Source organism: Orcinus orca, chromosome 3 (genome assembly GCF_937001465.1).
Source record: "Orcinus orca chromosome 3, mOrcOrc1.1, whole genome shotgun sequence".
Classification (NCBI taxonomy): domain Eukaryota; kingdom Metazoa; phylum Chordata; class Mammalia; order Artiodactyla; family Delphinidae; genus Orcinus; species Orcinus orca.
The window spans coordinates 73,394,369-73,411,322 of NC_064561.1; the positions used below are offsets into that span (position 1 = coordinate 73,394,369).

Consider the following 16,954-nt stretch of genomic DNA (forward strand, 5'->3'; position numbering starts at 1 on the left):
CAAAGGGAGGACCAATGGAGTAAGGCATTTCCTGAGGCTGGAACGAAAGAGGGGGAGATGCAGCTGAGCCAGTTACAGGCTTTGTTGGGAATCTATCAAATAACTCTGCTTCAGTCCCCAAACACCTCCTTGTTCTGTCCGCATCACCTAGAATCCTAGGCTTAAGAGCAATCTTGGAAGTGCTATAATCACACTTTCATTCAAGGCACTCAAGTATTCCCATTTGAATATATTTAAGAAAAGTAACATCCATGAGCAAAGAACGGCCGGGGTCAAGACAGTCTTGTTTAAAGCTCATAGTTACATAGTTACATTTTGTAAATTACTTGTTGAACTCAAGAAACAGGTGCACTTTGAAAATGTATTTTTTCAGAAAAGCATGTCACGTATAATCTCCCCAAGCTAGGAACCGGTGTTACCTTCTCTGCCTAGGCCCGCAGCCCGTGCAGCCCCTTCAGGCGTGTATGGGGAGCAGGCCCCAGTTCTGGGAGCATTCAGCAGTGGGACTGGCCGCGGAACCGCCAGGAGGCGGAACTAGAGGCGCACGGCGCTGCTGTCCTGCGAACCTTCGGGAGAGAAGCACCCACCGGCCCGGAAGGAGCTAGCGCAGACTAGGGCCGCGGCAGCCATCGCGCTTTGCAGTTCGGTGTCGGAGTGAGTAGGGTCGACGCCAAGCAAGGAATTGTGTTCTCTCCAATCGCAGGTAAGTGGCGGCCTGTCCTCCCCGGAGAACCGGCGGGCGGCAGCTGTGGACCCCGGGGAAGGAGCGCCTGTCGCGCCTGGGCCCACCCAATGCCCCTGCCTGTAGCCGGGCGAGGAAGGGGCTCCTGTTTTCTGTCCTGGAATCTGGCGGCGGGAAAGAGGACGGGCTCCTTTCGTGCTTCGCGGGGCCTCTCTGACGGTCATCCGGATAGGACACCGCTGCTGTCAAACGGTGTGTTATTTCAGGAATGAACGAGATGACTCTGAACTGCAGGCAAGCCCTTCCTTCCCCTCGGCCTCAGTTTCCTCACCGAGTAAGGTGAAGGCGGCGGGATCATTGACAGCTCAAGAGGCTGTGACGCGGCGTGTTGTTCTCAGCTCTCCCACTTAGTGCGGGAACAAATCGAACTTCCTTTCCCACTAGTGGGTAACGTCTTCCCATAGCCCAAGTCCCAGCTGACTGGGAAAAAGATAAACTGTTGGGGGAAAACTGCAATGATTTAGGGATTATTTCACGAGTTTCTAACAAGATAGAAATTGATTTTGACAACAGCGAAAACTCTAACATTGATGACCAAAAAAACCAAACACGTCAGGAATTTAAGGTGTTAGGTACATGGGGCAAAATGAGGTGAAGAAATCCTTTTAATTTGAAAAACTAAACCTAATATTAGTTGCACGTTTTTCTTGATATATCAAGATCTATACTACCACTGTGTCTCACGCTGAAGAATGTCCTGTGTTCAGTGTTAGAATACGAATTAGAGTAATTTTAAAGAAGCAAATGAAAGAAGGAAAAGAACATTTGTTTTCTACTATGTGTAAGGCGCTAGCTATGCACACAGCAATCCAATGAGGAAGTAATAGTATCATCTCTATTTTACACATGAGGAATACAGGAAGGTTTACATTTTATCAATAATTAGTGGTGCTGATATTTCAAAGCAATGTGTATATCAAACGTTGTTTTAGTGGGCTTGCGTTCGTCACCAAAATATTTTGAACTTTAAAAACTTTAGGATAGTTCATTGGTGTTTTCTGAGTTTGCAGAAGAGGAAGGTGTTGCCTTCATTTTAGAAATATTAAAGAAGCATTGTCATTAATTATGCAGATTAGCAGTTTGAATAGGGTACATTTTAACCTTCCTTTGCCTTGCACTTCAAGCAAAAATTGAGACCGAAGAGTAGGCTATCAGAAATGAAAATCACTGCCACGTCATTTGAAGCTTATAAATCAGAATTCTGTAGTAATGATTCATTATTTCTCCACCCTCTTCTTTAAGTACACTTGGCTGAAACTCATTTAAATTATTTTTCTGCAAAACATTACTAAGCAAATAATTTTCAAATCATGGTATTGAAAAGTTTCTCTTCCTTGTATATAGCTTTTAGAACAATTTGAGTCAAAAGTATTTTAATGATTAAATTTGTCATTGCTTATGTCAGTTTTTTTTTTTCTTAATTCATTATAGCCAAGTTCAGTACGTAGGTGTGCAACTTTTTTAACGCAGAGGTTTTTTTCCTTTCCTCTTAAAAAATCCTATTTATATTTGTCATAGATTTAACCTTATTTCAATCGAGCATCACTTTCCCTTAAAGGAAAATTGATTATGTACTTTTTGTTCATTACACGAACTAAAAGGTTTAGTTTTTAGTTCCATTATTATAATTGCTATACATTCAATCCTAAAATGTTTTCTAGAGTTTTTTTATTTGCATCACCGTTTCCATAAAGTTTGTAAAAAGAAAATTTAACAATTTTAGGGGTGAGTATTTATAAAGTAACATTGTCTTAAAACATTCAACATTGTCACTGTCCATACTTTTAGCAGAGTTGGCCCTCCATATCCACGGGTTCCACTCTAAGGATTCAACCATGGGTGGAAAATATTTGGGGGAAAAAATTCCAGAAAGTTTGAGAAAGCAAAACTTGAATTGGCCAAGTGCTGGCGACTATTTACATGGCATTTACATTGTATTTACAACTATTTGCTTATTATTTACATTGTATTAGATATTATAAGTAATTGAGAGACCATTTAAAGTATACTAGAGGATGTGCGTGGATTATACTATGACATTTTATATAAGGGACTTGAGGATGGGGTGTAGGGGCCTGGAACCAATCCTCTAGGACACCAAGGGACGACTGAAAGGCATAGGGCCTTGCTGAAATTCTACAAAACACGGTCAAGCAGAGTTTGGCCTTTGTATTTCTAGTACTGTTTGAATCTGAGAGAGAGGTATGTATAGTTCCTAAATTAGTTTACAGATAGTATACTAATCTTATGGAATTTGTACATATTTTAATTATAAGCCTGACAAAATTGTGTAGAAAATTGTGATTAATCTCTCCTAGTGAAATTTCCTTACCTGGATTTGAAGGAAACTCTTCTAATGCCTTTTCTGGTGACAGTGATGGTGCTATTAATATTTAAAGTAAAATCAGAACATTATGAAAAAAACCTTTTTCATATTAATAGTTGTTAATATTGAAGTTAACTTGAAAATTGGCATTTAAAGTTTTGTGATTTGAATTTTAATCAACTGAGTTTGAAAGAATTAATACCACTTATATGGGGTAGTATTCAAAGTGTTTTCATGTACATTATCATAGTTAATCATTCTTAACATTCTGTGAGGCAGGTGGTATTTCCCTTATATGGAGAAGCAAACTGGCACTCAGAAAGATTGGGTTTCCCAGAATGAAATTATGGTATTTCGAAAGATGCACATTCAGGATTTACCTGGTGGTCCAGGGATTAAGACTCCGAGCTTCCACTGCAGCGGTCACAGGTTCCATCCCTGGTCGGTGAAGTTCCCCTTGCTGCATGGTGTGGCCAAAAAAAAAAAAAAAAGATGCACATTCAGTTTAGATTTTTTAAATTCTAGGACAGGCATTCCATCCATTTTATCACAGCTCTACCATGCTTTGCTTCCCAAAGTTATTAATGTATTGATTCTAGAATTCTATTCTGAATAGGATTTACCTCCTTAGAATATTTTTTATTTTCTACCAGCACTACTTTTTGGAGTATTTATATCTTGTCATCTTATGTGTATTTTTTTCCCTTATGTATATTTTTAAAAAGTTCATAACTAGGGCTTCCCTGGTGGTGCAGTGGTTGAGAGTCTGCCTGCCGATGCAGGAGAGACGGGTTCGTGCCCCGGTCCGGGGGGATCCCACATGCCGCTGAGCGGCTGGGCCTGTGAGCCATGGCTGCTGAGCCTGTGCGTCCGGAGCCTGTGCTCTGCAACGGGAGAGGCCACAGCAGTGACAGGCCCGTGTACCGCCAAAAAAAAAAAAAAAGTTCATACCTAAATGATTTTGCTAAATTACTTATATTAGTTATAAATATTAAAAGCCCATGTAAATTTTCAACATATAATTTTCTTTATTTTTTAATAATAACTTTATTGAGAGAGAATGCATACCATAAAGGGTACTTGTACATACACTTCTTACCTTTATAAGTGTACAATTCAGTGTTTTTTTAGTTCATCATGTTGTGCAACCATAACCAGTAACTCCAGAACATTTTCATTACCCCCAAAAGAAACCCAGTACTTATTAGCAGCCACTCCCCATTTCACCTTCCCCCCAATCTGACAACCACTAATCTATTTACTCTAAAGACTTGCCTATTCTGGACATTTCATAAAAATGGAGTTGTCCTTATGAGTTTAATGGGGCAAGGCTTTCAGAAGTTATTTGTAATCTGAGAATTTCTGTTCCATTACACCCTTTGCACTGATTTTCATGTTACTTGAGTAGATCACTTTTCTAATCTGCTTAGCAACTTTTCCTTTTTGGTGTTCATGCAATAAATAAATCTGCTGACGTGTATATGTTTCCTTGTTCTTGACCTTTGCTTTTCACATGTCTTAATAGTGTGTTCATGGTGTTGTGTAACCTGTTCTCAGGGCTCAGGTATCTGTTTGTGGCTAAGTAACTTTTATTCTTAGTTGGCATTTTTACCTCTACTTTATTGTTTTTAACATCTTTATTGGAGTATAATTGCTTTGCAATGGTGTGTTAGTCTCTGCTGTATAACAAAGTGAATCAGCTATACATATACATATATCCCCATATCTTCTCCCTCTTGCATCTCCCTCCCACCCTCCCTATCCCACCCCTCTAGGTGGACACAAAGCACCAAGCTGATCTCCCTGTGCTATGCAGCTGCTTCCCACTAGCTATGGGTTTTACATTTGGTAGTGTATCTATGTCCATACCACTCTCTCACTTTGTCCCAGCTTACCCTGCCCCCCGCACCGTCCTCAAGTCCATTCTCTATGATGGCCTCTTTATCCCTGTCCTGCCCCTAGGTTCATCAGAACTTTTTAAAAAAATTTTTTTAGATTCCATGTATATGTGTTAGCGTATAGTATTTGTTTTTCTCTTTCTGACTTACTTTACTCCCTCTACTTTAAAATGACTAATGACTCCTAGCTTAAGGAGTTTCTGTTTAAGGATCTCAGAAACCGTGACTTTATAGATATGTAAATATCTAATTAATTTCTAAAGAAGAGTTTCCCCATATATGTTATTAAATTTGTTATCTTGGGACAAATTATACAAAAGCAAATTGGTACCATCCTTATGCAAAAAAATCCATTTACCTGCATGGCTTACCCACTCTACCCTCCCTGAGTCCTCGTGGCTCTCACCTACCAACAGTCATCTTCAGTAAGGATTTTGCCACTTGATTCACAGTCTTGCTTTCTAAAACGCTACCCTCCAATCTTCTAGATGATTCCACTGCCTGTCAGTGTGGAATAGCCCAGCTTCCCGAATCCTTCACCCCTAATTCTCTTCAGCTGCCTATGCCAGAGCCAGGCCTTGGAGCTGGCCACCACCCAGACCCAATCCTTTCTTGAATTCTGAACCCCACATTTTCCTCCACTGTGCAGGCACAATTCTGACCCACCTTTCACTTCTCGCACCCTTTTACTACATCTACACCTGCTATTTAGCTAGACTCTTCCCCTATTCTTCCATTTCTATTCTGTGAGGAGCCTGCCTTTGATCCCCACCCCATTCCATGCTCTATTTGTGTTTATACCTTATCCACTCAGACTGAACTTCTGATCAGATTACTTCAGTCTCTGTTGCTAGTACTGTCAAATTCCTGCTCCCCTATCTTTTTTTCATTTGCTGTTCTGTAAGTCCCTAAACCCCATTCGCTCCTTGTTCTCTAAGGCTGAGCATTGCTTGGGGTGGGGGGGTGAGGGATAGAAATCAGTACAGATTGGTACTGCTGTGAATGTTTTTCAACCCTAGCAACTGGCTCTTTTTATTTTTTTAATTAATTTTTTATTTATTTATTTTTGGCTGCGTTGGGTCTTTGTTGCTGCGTGAGGGCTTTCTCTAGTTGTGGTGAGCGGGGGCTATTCTTCGTTGTGGTGCGCAGGCTTCTCATTGCGGTGCCTTCTCTTGTTGCGGAACACGGGTTCTAGGCACGCGGGCTTCAGTAGTTGTGGCATGTGGGCTCAGTAGTTGTGGCTCATGGGCTCTAGAGCGCAGGCTCAGTAGCTGTGGCGCACGGGCTTAGTTGCTCCGCGGCATGTGGGATCTTCCCAGACCAGGGCTCGAACCCGCGTCTCCTGCATTGGCAGGCGGATTCTTAACCACTGCGCCACCAGGGAAGTCCCTGGCTCTTTTTAGCAATCTTTTAATTCGATCTTTTCCCCACAGTAGCTATTCTTTTTTTTTTTTAATTTAATTTAATTTTGGCTGTGTTGCGTCTTCGTTGCTGTGCAGGCTTTCTCTAGTTGCGGCGAGCGGGGGCTACTCTGTTGCGGTGTGCAGGCTTCTCATTGCGGTGGCTTCTCTTGTTGCGGAGCACGGGATCCAGGCGCGCGGGCTCAGTAGCACCCCTTCTTCATCTTTCCTGGCCTTCCTTCCTTCTCATCTTAGAGGAATTGTGCTCTCTGCCCAGGCTCCTCTTGAGACTTTGACCCTTTTGGTTAATTCCTTCTCTTTCTCATCTTTAAGCTCTTCCTTGCCACTAGCTCCTTCCTTTCAATTTATCAACATTCTCAAGCCTCACCCTTCCTTAAGAAGAAAACCTCATTTCCCTCATCCCATTTCAAACTTTTTGAAAGAAGAATTTCCTAGGACTTCCCTGGTGGCGCAGTGGTTGAGAGTCCGCCTGCCGATGCAGGGCACACGGGTTCGTGCCCCGGTCCGGGAAGATCCCACATGCCGCAGAGCGGCTGGGCCCGTGAGCCATGGCCGCTGAGCCTGAGCGTCCGGAGCCTGTGCTCCGCAACGGGAGAGGCCACAACAGTGAGAGGCCCGCGTACCGCAAAAAAAAAAAGAAAAGAAAAAGAATGAAAGAAGAATTTTCTCACTGCCTCCACCTGTTAACCTCCTGTCCCAATCTCTTCTCAATAATGACAGAAGCCAGGTTTTAAATATTGATACTTACTTTGTACATTGTATCTCATTTGCTCTTAAAACACCCTGAGAGATTTTAACTTGTTCAAGGTCTCACAGCTCTGCTGTGCTTTAAGTACCGGCCAAAGGCTCTCCTGTACTACCTACCGCTCCACTGCAGGCTACTCATGCTGTCAACTGTTGTCTCCTTGTCACCAAAGCTAGCTGTGACATCTCTGCATTTAATGTGTTTAAATGCATTTAATTAATTTAATTTAATGTGTTTAAATGCATTTAATTAATTTAACTTCTTTCCTTGCCTCTCTCTTCTAGTTCTTTTACCCTTCCTGGGTTCTTTTGGTTCTTCCATCTATATCTGTCCCTCAAGTGAGAATTAATTTCTTTCATAGCATTTGGCTGGTGCTGGAGGCAAGGAGACTTTAGCAGAGATAGTGGGAGAACATTCTGATGCTGGGAAGGATAATGAGCAGAGGTTTTAAGGTAGTAAAGTCCAGGTCGCCAGTGGTGAATGGCAAGCAGTTTACTTTGGTCTGGGGAAAGCTACAAGTAGGGAAGTAATATGTATTAAACTTGGAAAGGTAGCTAAGAGTGGAATGTGGAATACTGGCCTAGGAGTTTGAATGTATCATTTCTCAGCTCACAAACCTCCAGTGACTCTCCATCCACAAGCATAGAGTGGCCATATAATTTAACCTAAATCAGGACCCTTTTGAGAGTGAGAGGAAGCACTGTTAATAATTACACTGAAATAACTTTGCTGAGACTATCCCCAGCAAACTGGGAGTTATAGTCACCCTGACTATGCAACAAGTCCAAGATGACATTTTGGGGAAGCTACTCTGGAGGGCATGTACAGATGGGTAGAAACACATTTTGATGTTAAGATGGTAGTTTTGGAAAGTGACAATAAGGCTTTTGACTAGGTGGCTCCTGTGAGCATCAAAGAAAGCTTGAGACTTCAGTGCAGAAATTGATAGAACTAAGGAATGACTGGGTGTTGGATGTGAGGGAGAGGAAGGAATTACATGTCAGAGTCATGAGCTGGAGTTATTAAAAAATGGTATGTAATGACTTAAATAAATTTAAACCTTTAAAACTATTATTATAAAGCTTTAGAGAGCCAATGCAATGTAAAGGAAAGGGGATGGACGTGGAAGTTCAACTCATGTTTGAAACTTCGTTGTGCCTATCATTAATAGTTGAGTTTTACTTACTGTAACTTCAGCTTCTTCTGTAAAATGCGAACAATAATATATGTACTCTGAAAGGTTGTTGGGGTATTTAGTGGTGATATCTGTAAAGTGTCTAGTACTGTGGGCCATGTAGTAGAAGAAATAATAATAACAGCAGCTAAAATTAAATGCTTCCTCCATGCGAAATACTAAATGCTTTGCGTGTAGTAATTAATCTTCACAATAACCATCTCAGGTAATATTGTTATCCCCATTTTACAGATGAGGAACGTGAAGTAACTTACCTAAAGTAGATATTAAAGTCCTAGCACCAGAGCTCCTGCTCTTAACCTCTAGACCATAATGCTCGTAGGGGTTCAATAAATGGTAGCTGATATTTTTTGTTTGTTTGTTTTGCTTTGTTTTATTAAGTTGAAAGGCGGATTCAGCATCGTTTCTTATGTTCATATATTAAAAGTAGCAGGCATGAAGACCTAATGTCTAAATTTAGTCTCAGATTTGTTTATCAATCTGGCTTCTGCATCACTAATTAGCACCAGTTGATTTTTTACTCTCAGTTTGCGGTCCCCTAACCCCAGTCATATTATCTAACAATTCCCGACTTTTTGCTGTACCCATTCAGGCTAAACACCATCTAAGAAACCTTTCCTTAGCTGTACCCTGGTGTCACCATAGAACTATGGAAATAGGACTTCGGATGTAGAGACAAGCAGGACTGGTTTTCTCTTTTTTCATACAAAATATAAAGTGCATTTGTGAGCATACCATACCTCTTTCTGTTGGTATGCACATAAATACCTCATGTCTCTGTTATTTATTTTTATTATTTTGTTTTTATGCTCTTATGATCATTACTCCCCTAGTAGCCTAGGACTTAGAGAATAGGCATTTTTTTCCCCTTGTGTTTGAATGAGTCTTGAAACTCTATAGGGTGAGTTGTTACCATTTTAGATAATATCCTATTCAGTTTTAACATTTTTCAGTTTAATTGCATTTGTGTAGCTAATTTATCACTGTATAATCTTTTTGAGAGAAAGAGCCATGTTTGTCATCAATATTTGTATTCCCCATGATGTCTAGCTCCGGACTTTGGATGTAATATGAACTAGGTAAATATATATTAAATTAAATTAAATATCTCAACACACCACTGCTTTATTTGATTCTCTACAGTGAAAATTATTATGATTCCCTTTGAAAAGCATATACCTCAGAATCTTCAGAAAAGACAAGCCACCTGTATATATTTTCTCTGACTTTAAGTTTCAATTTCTATATGACCTAAAATGATAATAGTAGGAGGTGTAATTTTCAACTTGAGTAAAATGAGAACTTCTAAGATAATAGATTCTTATATATTTATGTTGCTGTTGTAGTTCTCATTCTTGTGACACTGACAAATGAAACTATTCATAGTTTGCCAGTCACTCTGTCTTAATCAGGAATCAACTGATTGCAAGAACAAAATTCTGCTTACGCTAATTCAAGTAAGAAGTTAATAGAAGAGGGGAGAATCTATTGCCAGGATCCAGGGGATTTCCTAGTAAACTTGCTAGGCCTTGTACAGACTGGAGGTAGGCTGTCTCTTTTCTCTGTTTCTGACTCTCAAGGTGATGTGCTCTCAACATCTTACCCTCAAGGAATATTGAGTTTGGTGGGCCCATCTGTGTCCAGTTTGGCAGCCCACTGGAGGGAGAGGCAGTTATAGAAAGCAGTGTTGTGTGTCATACTTAGTCTGAAGAATATCAAAGATAGCACAGCCCTTCAAACTTTTTGGACTTGGCCCAAGTTTGGGGCCTGGGTTTTTTTGTTCAGCTCTAGAAAATGAACTTTGTTGATCTGAAAGCATATTTTTGTATAAGTGATTTTTTTTTCTAAAGAGGCTTTTTTTCTCTTATTTTCCATATTAGCTATATTAGTTTATCAAGTACATGTCAAGTAAATGCTGAATTGAACTATGCTCTGTATTTTCTACTGTGATTTAATCTTTTTTTTTTTTTTTTTTTTACATTTAGTAACATGATTAAAATTTGAAAAATGCAGAAAGATAACAAACCCAGAAATTTACTGTCTGGTACCAACTGCTACAAAAGAACAAAAGAAAAAGAAAAAGGGTTTTTACTCCACATAGGTAAAATCAGACTCGGAAACTTATTTCATGATCAATTTCCTTTCTTCTCCTCTTTTCTCCCTTCTCTCCCATCCCCCACTCCAAGGTTTTGGTAAATATTTCATATGCCATAGATACTATATTTAATTTACTATTGAACATAGATTATTTCTAAAAATTTTCTTATGGAACACTTTGATGAACATCTTTATACATAAGCTTTTCCATATTTAGGACAATTTCTAAAAGTAGAATTCTTGGGTCAAATGGTATCAACAGATACATTATTGTCAAATTGGTTTTGAAAAAGATTTGTACCAATTTATACTGCCACTAATAATGCTTCTTTTACCACATTTTTTCTAGTCTTGACTGTTATAATTTTTTCATGTTTGCTACTTTGAGGGGCAAAGAATGGTCTCTACTTGGTATTTTAATGACACTTTGTTTTTTATTCATCAGTATAGATCAGGTTAGACTGGCATGGAGAAGAGTGTTTAATTCTTTGTAGTAAGGGTGTAGGATTATTTACTCACAGTTGATGTTTAATGTTGTTGGTGTTTAATGTTGACTACTAAATTCAAAACACTTTTTTTTCCAGACCCTATAAGATTTGGCTATGTCCTTCATATTTGACTGGATTTACAGTGGTTTCAGCAGTGTGCTACAGTTTTTAGGTAATGTTGGCCCTTTGTTCTCTTTTGTTATCCCATTTAATCCTACTTATATAAAAGTGTCTTTTATTTGTACAGAGCCTCTTTGTATGTAACCCAGTAATTACAAATATGGGCTCTGGAATCATACAAACATGTTCAATTACTCATTATACCTGTTGCAAAGTAATCTTAGACAAACTCTTTTCTCCACTTTAGCCTTAATTTCCTTATCTGTAAAATAATAATAATTCCTATCTTTTAAGGTTGTTGATAAGCATATTATTAACAGGAATAGCTACCATTTATTAGCCAGTTTGCACAAGAGTTTTACATGCTTTACCTCATGTAATCCTCACCGGAATCCAATGCATTGTTTCTTTTTTTATTATTATTATAAAAATGCATGTTCCATAAAGTACCTCATATATTATAAATGGCATTTTATAACCTACTAAATGAGTCTTGTTTACCCAGCAATTCTGACTAGTGATTTTCCTCTCTTTATAGATTTTAAAGATAGGAATAATCTTTGCTTCCCATTCTTTTATTGACACCCTTGACTTGTCACATTTTTCGGTGAAACAGGCTTTTTTTTCCCCCTGAACCAGGCTTTTGATTAACTTTTATGTTGGGATATACACAATTTTATTATTGTAATAATTAATGAAAATATTTCTAGTCTCCTATTTTCAAATTTTGTCCTAAGTTTAGTCTCCTTATAACCATCATCTTGTAAACTGGCAGAAAGAGAAGCATTTCATATAATTACAGAGTGGTCAACATACTTCTAAACTGGCCACAACCATACTTATGGAATGATATCTCCTATATAAATATTTCTTTCTCCACAAACATAATCTTGACTGAGGAAATAAATTTTGATTGGGAAATATAAATTTTGTTTGACTACTATATATTGAAAGGATAAAAATGTAAGATCAAATTTTGTCACTGTATTTTTATTTCTTATTTGAACCTTAGTTGTAAATTTTTAAAAACCCAGAGTGGTTTTTTTTCTTTTTAAAAATATAATTCCTCACATTATTTTATACTGTTGCTCTACTACAGGTCAAATGTCAGATCTCTCTATACTACCTCCAAGAGAATTCTTAAATCTTTTTATCAGACTGAAATATTTTGTCCCATATTTGCAAGAACTGGGTCAGAAATAGAGGCTTTTAAACTTTATTTTGCTGGGGCTTTGGGTTATAACATGTTGGAATCTATATCTCAGTTTATAGAACAATGAATCTATGCTGAATTATGTTGAAAAGGCAAAATAGATTGCATCACAATCAGGAACAAGAAGGTTAATAGTGCTAACTTTAGGAAGCAGTATAGAGAAATGAAAATGAACCAAAGCTTTGGGATCAAACATAGGTTCAAATCTCAGATCTGACTTCGGCATTTGAGCAAGTTAACTCTGAGTCTTCATTTCCCCTCTGTAAAAAAGAGGATAATAATGCTACTTCACAGAGTTGAGCATTAAGTGAAATGTTTGCAGGTGCTTAACAGTGCCTACCACAAAATAAGAATTCAGTCCAACTCAGTTTAAAGATTAAATGCAGTTGTTCCCTTTTAGTATATTATCCTGTACACTTTTACTATTTAAAAGTTAGGGTGGTAGGGACTTCCCTGGTGGCACAGTGGATAGGAATCTTCCTGCCAATACAGGGGACACGGGTTTGATCCCTGGTCTGGGAGGATCTCACATGCCGTGGAGCAACTAAACCCGTGCGCCACAACTACTGAGCCCACATGCCACAACTACTGAGCCTGTGCTCTAGAGCCCATGCTCCACAACACGAGAAGCCACCGCAATGAGAAGCCCGCGCACCACAACAAAGAGTAGCTCCCGCTTGCCACAACTAGAGAAAGCCCGTACACAGCAACAAAGACCCAACGCAGCCAAAAATAAATATAATTAAATATTTTTTTAAAAAGTGTGGTAAGATTGAGTGCATTGGTTAGAAACAGTCTATATAGAAACCTTTTAAGAAATAGAAATGTTTAAGGAGATTATTAGTCAGATTTATAATTAAAGGAGAGATGTAGTATCCCAGCTCAAGTAAATATGGAAAACAATCTTCGTAGAAAGCTTTTAAGAAATAGAAATGTTTAAGGACATTATTAGTCAGATTTATAATTAGAGAGATGTAGTATCCCAGCTCAAGTAAATATGGAAAACAATCTTCTCTTTAGGATTGGAATTGTTGGTCAATATGTGATCAAAAGATTAGGACTTAAATAATTTACTTCTTAAACTTAAATGTGGGTAAAGAACTAGATGTTATTTTGGCACGAACTTATTAGAAAATGGATGGCCTGAATCTGTAATTGCCTAATGTCTTAAAAATTTCATTTATTGATTAAGTATCTTTTGAGCTGCTGCTGCATTCCCTGTCCTCATGGAATTCCATGGGTATTAGACAATTAAAGACATGAAAAATAAATTTCAATACCACTACACACCTATTAGAATGCCCCAAATCCAGATCCTGACAACACCAAATACTGGTGAGCATGTGAAACAACAGAAACTCTCATTCATTGCTGGTGGGAATGAAAAATGGTACAGCCACTTCGGAAGACAGTTTGTTGGTTTCTTATAAAACTAAACATACTCTTACCATTCAATCCAGCAATTGTGGTCCTTGGTATTTACCCAAAGGAGTTGAAAACTTACATCCACCTGAAAACCTACACCCACCCGAAAACCTGTACACAGGTGTTTGAGGCAGCTTTAGTCATAACTGCCAAAACTTGGAAGCAACCAAGATGTCCTCTAGTGGGTGAATGGATAAACTATGGTATAGCCAGACAATGGAATATTATTCAGCACTAAAAAGAAACGGACTATCAAGCCATGAAAATACATGGAAGAAACTAAAATGCATATTACTGAGTGAAAGAAGCCAATCTGAAAAGGCTACATACTGAGTGATTCCAACTACATGACATTCTATGACATTCTAGAAGAGGCAAAAATATGGAGACAATAAAAAGATCAGTGGTTGCTGGGCCTTGGGTGGGATGGGATGTATAGGCAGAGCACAGAGGACTTTTTAGGGTGGTGAAAATAATCTGTATACTGTTGAATATGCGTCATTAAACTTTTATCCTCTTGGGGGAGGATACGTATGTGTGGGGACAGAGGTATATGGGAAATCTCTGTACGTTCCTTTCAGTTTTGTTGTAAACCTAAAAGTGCTCTAAGAAAAGTCTTTAAAATACACACACACACACACACATATATATATAGCTCAATATGGAACTTTGCAGTAAATGCCAGTCTACTGTAAATTGGTCAATGCTGTCTTTATCTGTTTATCCCTTTATCTATCAATGCTTGACTGATATATTTAAAATTATGTGCTTGGATATTTTTGTTGTTGCTTAGTGTTATGCAATCATGTGAATAGTTTAACCTTATTCTCAGGGAAATTTGACAGTGAACTAAACTTTTTTACTGAAAAAAAACTCACTGTAATTTTTATTGTCAAAAATAGTTAATTTATTTTTATCTGTGGAAAAATACTCTTTAATTTTTCTTTTGGTCTAGCTTCATAAATACATGATGTCAAGTATTTTATGAGTGTTTCTCTAGTAGAGGACACAGATATTTATCAAGGGATAAACTAAAATAAAATAAAAGAGGATTTAAGATAAATTGTCAAGGGAATTGGCATTTTGGCATTGCAAGATAAGTTTAGGTCACACACACATTTATTGATCGGGGCAAAGTTTAGTTTTATAATGATTTGACTTCCCAAATCATAATAAATTTAAAATAGCTCTTCAAAACTAAAAATAGGTTAGATATCCAAGCTTTTTCAGGCCAATTTATAAAATATTAAAAGTTCAAAAGGTTAATGTTTCTTTATCAAAAATCTGGGGTAATTAGGAAAAGTATCTAAATAACTAAATTGTGAATATTATATTATACTTCTTTTTAAAGTCATTTTATTTGTGTAGTCTGTCAGATACCACTTTGACTAATCATAGCTCTTATTCTGCAGGATTATATAAGAAAACTGGTAAATTGGTATTTCTTGGATTGGATAATGCGGGAAAAACAACATTGCTACACATGCTAAAAGATGATAGACTTGGACAACATGTCCCAACGTTACATCCCAGTAAGTATATTCTCCCATACAATATATTACTTGATCAAGTGATACCAATTCATAGGCCCTAACCAAAAGGTTTTGTTTGTTTTTTTGGTGGATAAATTATGATCAGGTCATTTCACCTGTTCTTAAAATAGTATAGTAAATAATAAGTGACCCAACTCTAGGGAGTATATTTAGATCTTGAAATAATACTCATATCTTCGTATCAGTTAGTATACCATTGTCCAGCTAGAGGAATTAAAAAGTTATTGCCTCAGGGATTATGATATGATATTCAACAACATATTGCTTAGGTTATAAATAGTCACCATTAGCTTGTTACATAACCTAAATTTCTTTCAAATTTTAGAACTGTACTATTTTAATCATTATTCAATGGACAGATTATAGTCTTATACTTTGCTGGTAGCTCTCAACTTTGCTGGTAGCTCTCTAAACTTGTTAACCAGTTATTTTTCCAGTCCTAACAACCTGAACTATTTCTAATATAAAGACCACAGAATTATTCCAAAAAACAGGGCATGTATTGATACACTTATAGAAAGGTTTTTGGTTTTTGGTGTTCTTTTTGGCCACACCCCACGGCTTGCAGGGTCTTAGTTCCCCAACCAGGGACTGAACCTGGGCCCACGGCAGTGAAAGCACCGAGTTGTAACCACTGGACGGCCAGGGAATTCCCTAGAAAGTTTTAAAATAATTAAAAAATAATTTACTGTGCTTCCTTTTAGAAAGACTACCTGAAAGACATTAATAATGATTCTATAAATCACTTAATACGTATCATCCTGTATATAAGATTATGTAATAGGTACTGTTTGAGAAAGTAAAGTTAATGTTAAAGTGATAAAATTATTAGAAACAGAAATCTAATCTTAAAATACCTGTGAACTTACTTTTACTGTTGAAAAGACGATGAATCAAGTACACAGAGAGTTTAAAGATAAGTTAATCCATAGATTAATTATGAAATAATGAGTGTTGGCCTTAATAATGAGTATAAAATTGAGAACTGGACTAAAAAGTAGATAATATGATAGTTAATTTAGTTCAGTAAATATACAAAGAACAAAGAAGGAAAATAGAGCAAAACAAATTACCATTTTATCTCTAAAGCTGTTAGTGAGTGAAGTTGGAAAAGGAAGATTTTTGTAAAATTGATACTTTTTTTTTATATTAGGAGAGGAAAGTGGGGCTTGACAAATAAGATTCTGATACAAGAACAATACTGTTAAAGAAAAATGATCATGGTGAAATTGAGTATACAAAATTATTTGCAAAAGCAATAGAAATGGAAGAGATTACACAGTGGTCTTATATTAGGTGTAAGTCATTTAAAAAATTTTATGATGTTGCCCTTTTTAATTTATTTAACAAATATTTTTTGAGCACCTGCTCTATGGCAGACATTGTTCTAAGTACTAGGAGTAAAAGCAGTGGCACAAAACAGATGCTATCTCAACCTTCCTGTGGCTCACATTCATTTCAACTAATATTTTTCAATTAATCAAAAAACATGTGTGTACTCACTTCGGCAGCACATATACTAAAATTGGAATGGTACAGAGAAGATTAGCATGGCCCCTGCACAAGAATAACACACAAATTCGTGACGCATTCCATATTTTTTTTTTTTTTTTTTTTGGGTATGCGGGCCTCTCACTGTTGTGGGGTCTCCCAGTGCAGTGCACAGGCTCCGGACGCGCAAGCTCAGCGGCCATGGCTCACGGGCCCAGCCGCTCCGCGGTATGTGGGATC

At 37.7% G+C, this 16,954-nt stretch overlaps 1 protein-coding gene and 1 non-coding gene across 3 annotated transcripts in view; both read left to right on the forward strand.

The window, feature by feature from the left end:
- Positions 1 to 559: 559 nt before the first annotated feature.
- SAR1B (secretion associated Ras related GTPase 1B) overlaps positions 560 to 16,954 on the forward strand; it is a 32,849-nt gene continuing 16,454 nt past the window's right edge. Inside the window, exons 1-4 of one of the 2 annotated variants that reach the window (XM_033409889.2) lie at positions 573 to 703; positions 10,313 to 10,428; positions 11,009 to 11,084; positions 15,083 to 15,202. In XM_033409889.2, the coding sequence (XP_033265780.1) occupies positions 11,027 to 11,084; positions 15,083 to 15,202 (178 nt within the window). In that variant the 5' untranslated portion in view covers positions 573 to 703; positions 10,313 to 10,428; positions 11,009 to 11,026. Of the gene's footprint in view, positions 704 to 10,312; positions 10,429 to 11,008; positions 11,085 to 15,082; positions 15,203 to 16,954 lie in introns of both variants that reach the window. The other variant, XM_004282116.3, reaches the window with a different exon arrangement.
- On the forward strand, positions 16,719 to 16,825 carry LOC117197569 (U6 spliceosomal RNA). Its single transcript, XR_007476824.1, has one exon. It is a non-coding gene; the product is annotated as a U6 spliceosomal RNA (small nuclear RNA).